At 44.4% G+C, this 12,177-nt stretch overlaps 1 protein-coding gene across 2 annotated transcripts in view; it reads right to left on the reverse strand.

Moving 5' to 3' along the window:
• The window catches only part of DDX31 (DEAD-box helicase 31), a 96,738-nt gene that overhangs the window by 17,340 nt on the left and 67,221 nt on the right, over positions 1-12,177 (reverse strand). For both annotated transcript variants that reach the window (XM_060200449.1, XM_016190303.2), the window contains one exon: positions 9,055-9,223. In XM_060200449.1, the coding sequence (XP_060056432.1) occupies positions 9,055-9,223 (169 nt within the window). The remainder of the gene's footprint in view (positions 1-9,054; positions 9,224-12,177) is intronic.

A 12,177-nucleotide genomic window follows, 5' to 3' on the forward strand; every position in this document is an offset into this window, starting at 1 on the left:
TTCATGCCTGGTTTTGCACTGGGAACACTGAGGGGAGGGGGACAAGTCTCTGATGCCTCCAACAATACAGTGTAGGGAAACAAAAAACCAACAACAAACTGCCTTGACAAACAGTCTTGGGGGAATCCACTGTGTGCCAGTGTCTTTCACCCGGAAGAGACCGACCTGCTCTCCAAGCACTTGTTCCCTGGCTGGACAGCTCTCCTCAGTATATCAGAGCATGAATCATTAATCTTGTCTTCCTTGATGGAGGCCATTAGAACACGCTCTTATCTAAGGTCTGTGTAGCTCACTCAGGTTCTACATTAACGTTACTAAAGAATCCTACCTGATTTTTTTTTGAGTGTGTGTCTGAGTATTTTTACTTTCTTCTTTTTTAAAAGAGTGACAGAGGGGGAGTCGGGCGGTAGCACAGGTGGTGCAAAGCGTAAGGACTGGCGTAAGGATCCTGGTTCGGGCCCCCGGCTCCCCACCTGCAGGGGAGTCGCTTCACAGACCGTGAAGCAGGTCTGCACGTGTCTGTCTTTCTCTCCCCTTCTCTGTCTTCCCCTCTTCTCTCCATTTCTCTCTGTTCTATCCAACAACGATGACATCAATAACAACAATAATAACTATACCAATAAAACAACAGGGGCAACAAAAGGGAATAAATATTACAATAAATAAATTAAAAAAAAAAAAAGTGACAGAGGAAGAGACAGGGAGAAAGAGAAGGGAGGAGAGAGAGATAAAGAGGAGAGGGGCTGGGCGGTGGAGCATCCAGTTGAGAGCACAAATCACCATACACCAGGGTCTGGGTTCAAGTGCCAGGTTTGCACCAGCAGCGGGGAAGCTTCACAAGTGCTGCAGCACTACTGCATGTCTCTGTCTCTCCCTCTCAATCCCTCTTTGCTCAGTGTCTCTCTGTCCTAGCAAACATATAAAATCAAGAAATAAAAACATAGCAATAATGAGAGAGAGAGAGAGAGAGAGAGGAGAGACACTTACAGCACTACTCCACTATTCATGAAGCCCCCCCCTCCCCCAGGTGTGGACCAGGGGCTTGAACCCAGGTGCTCACACATAGTAATGTGTGAATCCTGCCGCCCAGCCTCCTAACTCATCTTTAAACCTCAGACACACTAGCTAGCACCTCGTTGCAGTCCTTTGCCAAGGACACCAATCACCTGCCCTGAAGAGCACCATTCTTGTAAGTTTCTTTGAGTTGTCTCTGGATCTAGGTCTGTAAGCTACAATAGTAAAGTTCACAAGCAGCTCCACCTTACTCTGTGATTTGTGACACTGAAGCATGGTTTCCTGCGTTGGACCCTGGACTTCTGTGTTTTGATACAGTAGCTCAGAAGATTCTGAGAGCTATTTCTGTTCTCTCTATAGGGTTTCTGTTCTCTCTGTAGGATATGCACACCGGTTCTCATAGCTCCTGCCAGTGGCTGTCAGGCTGAGGTTGCGCAATCTGACTCTCTGGCTAGGCCTCTGTTCTGTTCATGTTTAGGCAGGTGGAGGCCTGATCCTGAACCAGTTTATCTCTGTATACTGATTCCCATCCTTGCTCTACATGCAAAGGGAAACAGCATCAAAGAGGGCTCTTTGTACTGTCTTAAGACAGATGAAATGGAGTCTCTGAAGTAGGACTGTTGTTTGATAGGCTCACTTAACAATTAGGAGGTATTTACATCTTATCATGTCAAAACAATTCCTTTTTTTCCCTTTTTTTTCTTTTTTGCCTTTTATTCACACACAGCAATCAGACAATCACTATGACAAACATGTAAAACTGCTGTGTGGACAGTACAGGGAAAGGTGGAGTGGGCAATCCAGCTAGACAGACAGGCAGAAACAACTTAAGGACAGAGCTCCAAAGAGGAAGAGGGGGTGGAAAGAGGCCTAGGTCCCAAAGAGAGAACCAGGAAAGTGGGGATGTCAGATGAGGAGCCTTGGGAGGAGCAAGTTTGATGGCATTTAACTGCCAGAATAATGAAATCACTGAAAGACTTGGCCAAGGAATATGGAGGCCTGCTGTTCAAGCCATCCAGGTTAAGAAGGAATGGAGGGGCTACAGGAGACTTGGCTCAAACCACTGTATGTGAGCATCCATTCAAGAAGACCAGGGTGGGAAGCTATGGAAAGAACCCAGTTCAAGGTCAGAGGAATCAGCTGTTCAGCTGGACAGAACTCTGAGATGGAGCAGGATGAGAATGACTCACATGCAATGGATTGTCAGACAACTTCCCACGTCCCAAGCAGGCTATGTCCAGCCTCTGATCGGTCAATCTGCCTTTTGTAGAATGGTAACTGGCTCAATTAAATTGAGAAAAATTTCATAGTGGGCAAGACTCCAGGTTTTCCTTCAGCTAATTAAGTAATATTAGGGAAGTTGTAAATGCCACATAAAAACTGGCAGGCAAGCTGCTCGTAATGACGAGAATATTGCTTTACAGGGAGATGCAGCTGCAGCTTCTTAATACTGGACTTGGAGGGAACGGCCTCTGCTATTTTCAAGGTTGTTACTGGTAACTTCGAGGGGGCTAAAAGGTTGACAATTAATGACACTTCGCTCTCTCTCCCAAGGAGGCTCAAAGTGAAGCCAGAAAGAAGACTTTTATCAACAGCATGTTGAACTCCCACCTTCTGCACCTCAAAAGGAATTTTGATTCATACTCCCAGAAGGGCAAACAATGGATGTTTCCAATGGAGGGGATGGGACATAATTCACTGTGTGGAATTATATTCCTATTAAATTATTAAATCACGGGAGTCGGGCAGTAGCGCAGTGGGTTAAGCGCACGCGGCGCAAAGCGCAAGGATCCTGGCATAAGGATCCTGGTTCGAGCCCCCGGCTCCCCACCTGCATATGAGTCGCTACACAGGCGGTGAAGCAGGTCTGCAGGTGTCCATCTTTCTCTCCCCCTCTCTGTCTTCCCCTCCTCTCTCCATTTCTCTCTGTCCTATCTAACAATGATGACATCAGTAACAACAACAATAATAACTACAACGACCACAAGGGCAACAAAAGGGAAAATAAATAAAATTTCAAAAAAAATTTCAAAAAATTATTAAATCACTAATAAAAAAACAAACAAGTGTTGGTAAGAATGTGAAGGAAAGAGAGCCTCCATACACCACTGGTGGGAAAGTAAATTGGTAAAACTATTATGGAAAATATGGAGATCTCGTGGCCTGGGAGGTGGTGCAGTGATACAGCTTTGGACTCTCAAGCATGAGGTCCTGAGTTTGATTCCCAGCAGCACATATGCTAGAGTGATATCTGATTCTTTCACTCTCCTCCTTTCTCATAAATAAATAAATAAATAAATAAAATCTTAAAAAAATATATGGAAATCTCTCAAAAAGTTAAGAAACATTTTATGATTCAATTATTCTATTTCTGAGTACTTATCCAAAGAATGTGAAAAGCAATGAGTCATAAAGATACATGCTTAAAGGCTTACCAAGACATTACTGAGAATAGCCAAGATATGGAAACAACCTGTTTATTGATGGTTGATTGGATAAAGATATGTAATATATACACAACAGAATACTATTCAGCTATAAAAAAGATGAAATCATGCTATCATTGAGACATGGACGGATCTTGAGGATATTAAGCTGACTGAAATAAGTAAGGCAAAAACAAATGCTATATACTTTCCTTGTGTGGAATATCCAGAAACAAAACAAAAATAAGCTCTTAAATACAGAGAACATGTTCTTGGTTAGTGGAGAAGGAGGTTGAAGGTTGGACGGGTAAACAGAACAAGTCAAAGGAACCAAGTGTCTGGTGATGGTAGAAAACTGGACTTGGTGGAGGCTGGGCAGTAGTGCAGCGGGTTAAGCGCACGTGGTGCAAAGCACAAGAACCGGAGTAAGGATCCTGGTTCGAGCCCTTGGCTCCCCACCTGCAGGGGAGTCGCTTCACAGGCGGTGAAGCAGGTCTGCAGGTGTCTATCTTTCTCTTCCTCTCTGTCTTCCCCTTCTACTTCCGTTTCTCTCTGTTCTATCCAACAACGGTGACATCAATAACAACAACACTACTAACAACAACAACAGCAACAACAAACCACAAGGGCAACAAAAGAGAAAATAAATAAATAAATAAATAAATAGAAAAATGGACTTGGTAGTGATTTGGGATGTAATGTATACAGATGTTGAATTATTATGTACACCTGAAACACGACGTTATAAAACAATGTTGTGTCAATACATTTCATTAAAGGTCAACAAATGGAAGGAGCTGAGAATAGAGGAGAAACACCCAATTATTAATAAGGAAAATATCTTGGGTACTAGGCGCAACATTAAAAGACCAGAAACAACTTAAGACCAATCTTAGGTAGCTATAAACTCAATCTTTTGTTTTACCCCACTGGGTTGTATAATATACGACTCATATGACTGAAAAATGGTGGACTCAGATGGACACGAATAGCTCACATGGGAAAGCATCTGCTCTGCCATAAGCAAGACCCTGTCCCCTAGTCTCACCCCTCCAAGGTTTGGGTGGGGGGAGAGAGAGAAGATTCAGTGCTGTTGTCTTCCCCTCTCTCCCTCTGTCTTTCTTTACCTGAAAAAGTCAGTCTTCAGCACCAACGCCTGGTGACAAGAGTCAATCTTTCATAGTATTATAGTGACATCAAGATCTCTAGATACTTTAGTTTGTATACTTGTAAACCGATCCTAGAGAGTATCATAGATAGATGAGGGGAATCATAGCCCTCCATGCAGTGCCCATGCCCTATTCCTGGATGACTCAGGTTTGTGACAGACAGACAGACACCCTAGCAAACAACACAACTCTGTCCTCTCACAGCAGACAGAGCGGGGTTGCAGCATCTCCTGGAAAGACGGAAATTTGGGAGGGTATGCTACCTTTGTTTCTTGGGAACTGCCGAATCTACATGGCTTCAAAATAACTGCATTTCATGGGCAGGAAATACTGTGTTCGTGATGGATGTTGCTAAGGGGCCATTCAATATTTTACCAACAGCACCAAGTCTCTGTATATGCGTCTATGTAGGTGTTTGGGGGAGGGGAAGTTATTTTGACAGGTTTGTGTCTAGGTGTCAGAGAGGTTTTGTGACAATGACTATATATCTGTGTGTAGAGAGATGACATTTAGTGATCGTCTCCAGAACTGAAGACTGAAAACACAGAGACCTAGTGATTAAGACTTCACTTGAGAACAACTATTTTCTTTTTCTAAAAGGTGGTCAAGTAAAGCAATAAGGCACATGGACAAAAATAAAAAAATGTCCTTGGTCAAACACATGGAAATGGTAGTCTCCTGCCCTCACCTGTCCTTGCTTCACATTACCACCTGGCTGAACATTTGGGCTATGACAGGTGAGACAGAATTTCACTTAGTCTGAGGAATTTGGTTTGCAAATATTAGGTCTGCATACAACACAGGATTATTCTAGGCAGTAAACACCATTAAATGGAATACAAACTAGTTTAGAAAATTTAGTGCCATTATTTTATTTCCCTGTACAAAACGTAAGGAACCTATTCTGTCTTGACAGATGGGTTTCAGGAGACGCCTCAGCTCAGAACAATCACTGTGGCCACAGCAGAACTCTCCATACTTTTGTGAGCTTTAATGGACTTTTCTTTCCAGTCCTCAAAAAGCGGCAACTGGCATTTGCTTGAGCCCTGACTGAGGTGTGGAAAATCTGTCAAGTTCTCTCTGCCGCTTCCCCTGACCACAATTATACGGTCCATGTGCAGATTAGCTGCAAAGTCATTCTTCCTCCAGGAGTGACAAGATTTCCCCAAATAAGAAACGGTACCTACTGTATCCTTGAGAGGCCGTCTGTATTAGCAAGGCAGGCATGGGGTGGGAGGATAGAGGGAGTGTGGAGAGAAATGCCTTCAAAAGAAGGGCATAACAACGGAAAAAGTAGCTGTAACAGAGTAGTGACATGGCAAGAACAGAGAGCAGTATTGTCACGGGCAAAGTAATCCTGTGACACACTGCTGTCACTCACCACCAGGCTCCCTGCTGCGCCAGCCAGACATCAAAGGCTGCCCCATACCATCTTACATGCTCTTTACTGGCTAATCAGCCCATTCTTCCCTAAATAAAGCCTGTTAAATCCCCCGCTCACTGGGGTATAGTGGTCCTGGTGCCCATCTGCTGGTGAGGGTCAGCTGAAGCAGGAGGTGGCAGCTCACTCTCTCCCTGGTGATTTCTCAAGGTAAGAACAATGCTGGCTCTGGTCCCCCTCCTGCCTGCCTCTCTGCCTCCCACTCTGCTTTCCAGGATCTGGGAAAGAGCTGAGGACATCCCGTCAGAAGAACTGCCGTCTGGATTAACACTTGCTAATGACATTTCTGGTCAGAAAGGTAGATCATCTGCTAACAATAAAACATCGGGGTTGCATTTATTTATTCGGACAGAGAGGTATAAAGAGAATATTTCTATTGTACCAGTAGTCACTAGCAGGCCTGCTCCCACCTTCTCAAATTGGCAACATTTTAGAGATGGTGACAGCTGTCCAGATTCCTGGGTCACTCTCAGACCTGACTGACTGGAGATCTCCTGCTTTGTGTCGTGCATGCAGAATCAAAGATAGTATGTGCTGATACCAGTCAACCCAAAGATAAAAGCTCACTAGCTCCAGTGCACTAGAACCCCAAGCCCCAGCCCAGATAGGCCCTGAGAGTGGGTCTGAGGCACCCCCTTTCCCGCCCCCCACGGGAATGGTCAGACTCAGTGGAGGCTGAGAAGCTCCTGGCTGCAGCCCAGCCCAGGACAGGCAGCAAGTGTCAGCAGGCTGTGCTCCACTTTGTACCTCAAAATAGCTGAGAAGAAACCAGAGTTGGCCATGCTCTTGCCTGGACACTGGAAAACAGCAGCAAGTAAAAAGTACCTGTTTCACAGGATAACTGGAGCACAGTCTTTTATGGCAGGTGCTAATATAATGACTCATGCATCCCCAAAATTCCAAAATTAGAATTAGGCAAAATTTCACACACTGTAAAGAGCCTTACAGATGGCAAGTCCCTGGAGAGGTCAAGTTGAATTTCCAGAATCTTGACTCGTGGTTCCTAGCTCTCTGTCCTAAGGTACTTCATTTGTATGAAGAAAGAGTATCCACATGTACGACCGAGCTTTGATTTTCAGACAATCTTGTGAAATAGCTAAAACCAAAAATGTCCTTCTTTTCATAACTGAGGAAACTGGAAACTCCAAATAGTTATGGTAAGATTCAAAATTCACACGGGGACAGTGCCAGGACATAAGTCCAAGCTCCCTGATATCATTTTCCTACTCTGAGCAGTCGTTCTCTATCATTTCACACCAGAGAAACTGGGCACCGATAAGGTTAATGAAGTGATCAACACTTCTTGGTGAATGAACAAGGCAGACACTATGTCCAAACATGTAGGAAAAAGTATGGTATCACTTAGATTCTCTGGGCAAGTATATTTTGTCATTTGTAAGTAAAGTGCAAGAAGACCAATGTATAATACAGAACCACTGTCCAGAGCCTTCTAAGGTTCTGTGTCGAAACTGAGGCAAGTGAAAGAAGAGTCTTTGATACCTGTATTTTTCCCACGTTACAGAGGCAGCAATGGTGATCCACCCAATTCCACCCCCCCCTTTTTAAAATAAAGATTTTATTAATGAGAAAGACAGGAGAGAGGGAGGGAGGGAATGAAGGAGGGGGCAGAGGGAGAGGGAGAGGGAGAGAGAGAGAGAGAGGGGGAGAGAGAGAACACACCAGACATTACTCTGGTACATGTGCTGCCTGGGATTGAACTCAGGACCTCATGAGAGAGTCCAATACTTTATCTACTATGCCACCTCCCAGACCACTACCCCTCAATTCCTAAAGAGCATATTAAGGGATCTGAAATACTCTAGGTCATGTAAAAGGCTGGGAATGGTACTAAAATAATATCCTCTATTTGAGGTGTGAAAACCTTTCACAAATGCAGTCTGCTGAGGGGAATGGTCTCAAGATTTCCTGAACCTGTGAGGACAGAGGCTGGCTCGTCTCTAACCTGCAGGGCACAGAGCCTCACTGGAACCCTCCAGGCAGCCCTGAAATATGTTTTGATTTGTGGGGAGAGCCCACTGCACTTGCCACTCTGAGTGCTCAGCAGGGGAAATGCCTAGCAGCACCAAAAGGGCATCATGCAGGGCTGGGAGCTGTTGGAGACAGTGCCTGACAGGGTGGAGGTGGGCACTCAGTCACTCCCACCACATAGTGACCGAGGGATATGCAGAGCTGTCACCAAGGCTGATCTCATGGAACACCAGAAATCCCCATTCAAGTTTAGAGGCCTCTAGGTTGGGTCAGAGCGTATTTGAAGCTTTGACTATGACAAGTCCCCAGGCGACTCCTCTGCTAGTGGGCAGTGAAGACAACCAAAAATGCTATGATAATTCCCACAGCCTTGTGACCTAACAGGAGATACAGTGTCAAACTGTTGCAACATAGGCGCCTTCAAAATATTCCGGTTTAGGGGGCTAGGTGGTGGCACACCTGGTTGAGTGCATTTGTTCCAATGCTCAATAACTCAGGTTCAAACCCCTAGTCCTCACCTGCAGAGGGAAAGCTTTGCGAGTGGTGAAGCAGTGTTGCAGGTGTCTCTTTTTCTCTCCCTCTCTCTCTCTCCCCTTCCCTTGTGGTTTCTGGCTGTCTCTACCCAATAAATAAGTAAAGATAATAAAAGTTTTTTAAATAAATTAATTAAAAATATTCAACAACAACAATAATAGTAACAACAATGATAAGCAAAAAGGGCAACAAAAGGGGAAAAATAGCCTCCAGGAGCAGTGGCTTCATAGCGCAGACACTGAGCCCTGGTGATAACCCTGGAGGCAAAAAAAAAAAAAAATTCAGATTAGATGATTTGTTTTTGGGCAGCAAGCACTTGAAATAAGGGCAGATACTGCTGATAGCTTGCCACGAACTGAAGTTGGGAGCGATCAAACTGAGCCCAGCAGCCTGCCACTCCCTCTACTGCAAATCTGAACAGAGGTCTCAGACCCGTCTGACTTTCCATCACTTGTCTCAGAGCACATTCACCTTGTCTTACCTCTTCAGATTGGCTTTTCTCTTCTTTATAGCTGAGACATTCAGATTCTGAGGGGCATCTCTTAACCCAAAACTCTTAGCCACATGCCCAAGGTGGAGTGAACGAACATGGAAGATATGCTTCAGTTCTCGGGGGTAGGTTGCGTAGGCTCGGATAAAGGACTGCAGAGCTGAAAGAAATGAGGGGATGGGGTGAGTTAGGATGCAGTCTTGAAGGCCACGGCTGCCTTGATCTAATGGTCATCCTGTTTAGCGGACTCTGACAGGCATGTACAAAATATATAAGCAACCTAAAATCTACACGTGTATGTTTCTTTTAAATTCTTAAGGGGGAAAAGGGATCGAAATACAGGCCACATCTGGCACTTGAGTAGACCCAGTACTGCCTTAGATTTTACTGTTTCACTTATAATACTTCTAGAGGGCAAGTGTCTTGTTGTCTTTTTTAGGGTCTCGGGGTCTAGCACAGACCCTGATGTACAGCAGGCATCTGGAAACAAGGAAGAGTAGAGAAACTAAGACACGATCAATGTAGGAGATCATTTTCTTATGAAAGATAGAAATCACCAAACCTTTTTACCAGAGTCTTTTTTGCAATTTGAATTTTAAAAAACTGATATATATATAACTATGGCAAAATTCAAAAGCTGAGGCCAGTGGTGGTGCACCGGGTTGAGTGCACATGTTACAGTGTACAAGGACCCAGGTTCGAGCCCCTGGTCCCCATCTGCAGGGGGAAAGCTTTGGAAGTGATCAAGCAGTGCTGCAAGTGGCTTTCTTCCTTTCTACCTCCCCTTTTCCTCTGGATTTCTGACTGTCTCTATGCAATAAATAAAGATAATTAAAAATAAATAAAATTTTTAGAAAATTAAAGGTTAAAAAAAGACTTTGTTGTGATGGTCATGTAACTGGCAATGTTATCTCCACTACTAGTTCTCTTTCCAGAGGACCCACTAATTTCATGTGCTCATGGGATTTTAAATCTAAATTTATTTTAAAGCATTCAAGATCAATCAACATAGAATGTATAAAAAAAAATGGAAACAGAATTTTTAATAAGTGAAAGAAAATTATTAATTTCTAAAATAGTCCATAAAACAGTTCATCCCTGGAGAAATTACTAGCAGTTTAAAGATGTCCATGGGACATGTATCATGAAAGCTTTATTCTTGTCTTTAAGGGAAGAATCAAGCCCTGTCCAGATCCCAGTGCTGGCTAGATCAAGCTCCCAGGGTGTGAGGCTTGGACTACACCTTAACCTGCCTTCCCCTGAGAAAAGCTTTTCTTCTGTCCAGATACCCTTGCAGTATCGTGCACTGATAGTGAAAATCAAGTAGTCTGTTCTTTTCTTGTTCCAATAAGAAGAGGAGTGCTCTGATAAGAGCCCCCCATCACCATCAGTGCTTACTTTCCTCCTAAGCCCTCCTGACAGTCAGACCAGAGCCCAGCCTGCACTGTCTGAAGGAAGCAGGCACTAAATACCAGCCTCTCTCACCCTTGATTGTTGAGCCACTGGACTGGCAAGTTTGCCCATAGCTTAAACATAATATCCCAGCAGCACCTGGAGATTGGCGTTTATGAACAGTAATAAAAAGTGTCATTTTAGAAGATCAGCTCCTGGAAGGATCCTGGGAATCCATCAAAGCTCTATTTACTGAGCAAAGTGAACTCCTTTTCCCAATCGATGAGAAATAATAACCAAGGCAACTCTTCTGCACCCCTCTTAAATCTGTGCTTACTCCCCTTTTTAATAACTGGGGACTAGCTTTTGCACAGAAAAATCTTTTACACTTCAAATGGCCTGTTGTTTGGAGGGCTCTGATACTTGGCTCCTCAACGTGGAGCTGTGTTCCAGTCCTCAGAGAGAAGAGCCATGACGATGGAGATTCAATCTTCTCTTCTTTCACCAATCAACAAGGACTAGAGACTAAGGAAAACTAGGCTATAGCCAAGTCAAGCTAAAGAGTGTGTTTTCAAAGATCTGCTACTTAAACCCTGGCCAGCCCCTTAGTTCCTACTGCTGTTCTGCTTACGAGGCCTTGGCCCTAGCCCAGAGTCCCCTACACTCCCCTTTGCTCCTCTTCTCTACACCAGTCTTAAGAGTTGAGTATGAAGATGCTCCGTTCCAGGAGGTAGGTGCTCTAACAACTTTACAGGGATGATGAGGTTGCCAAGACATTGTAGGAAGTGTCTTCTCTCTGGACAACAGGCCAGGCAGCAATTTGCACTGCATATTTATACTGAACCTCCTTGTCCTGACGGCTCCTGTCTCACTGGGGACAACTGATAGTCCCCATATAGTTGCGTGGACACCAGGCTTGGATAATTCAGAGAAGCAGGAATTTTGGATGTAGTGGCAGCTGTGTGTAATACCTTTCAAGGGGCAGGAAGTGGCTTATGTTGGCAATTCAAGAAATGTGCAGAAGGAAAAGGCTTGTAGGGTTGAGACAAGCAGAAAGCTGAGAAGCAATGAAAGCAGGTATCTGTTTGGGACAGATAGCCAATGTGAATGAGAAGCTTTTAATCCCTGACTCCTAATTTGAAGACAAAAGGTAGATAAATTAAGGGAAATCTATTTTAAAATACTCTAAAGGATATTTTTTCTCTCTCCCCCCCACCCCCCACAAAAGCAAATTTACTCTCAGAGATCTTGTTGCAGGAGAGGAGACAGTGCCACAGCTGCCTCTCCCACAGAGCTGGGCTGTCACGGCAGTTTCCTACAGACTTGGGGGAAAGTGGGGCTCAGGCAACACAAACTTTATTTAGAAAATAAAGACAATACAATGGGCCTAGGCCTCTAATAGATCCCTCCCTCTCTCCACCATCTGTGGTCACTTCCACCAGGAGTGTCATCATAAGCCCAGTCGTGGGCCTCTACAGGACCTTGTCCCTATAAAGTAGCAACGGCAGGGACTGCCTCACTCTCTGAAGGGAGGCTGGGTTACCCCACACTGCCATGAGAGGAAGACTGGTCCTGAAAGGAGTATACCTAGAATGTTCCCAGCTGTGACCATGGACTGCAAGCTCAAACTGACAGGGACTCAGGTTATACAGGTTCCTGACTAAACAGGAATATATCTGGGCCCTGGGTCAGGTTGATGGGGTAAATAGTTAATTGTATTAT

This window comes from Erinaceus europaeus, chromosome 10 (assembly GCF_950295315.1).
Source record: "Erinaceus europaeus chromosome 10, mEriEur2.1, whole genome shotgun sequence".
Lineage (NCBI taxonomy): Eukaryota > Metazoa > Chordata > Mammalia > Eulipotyphla > Erinaceidae > Erinaceus > Erinaceus europaeus.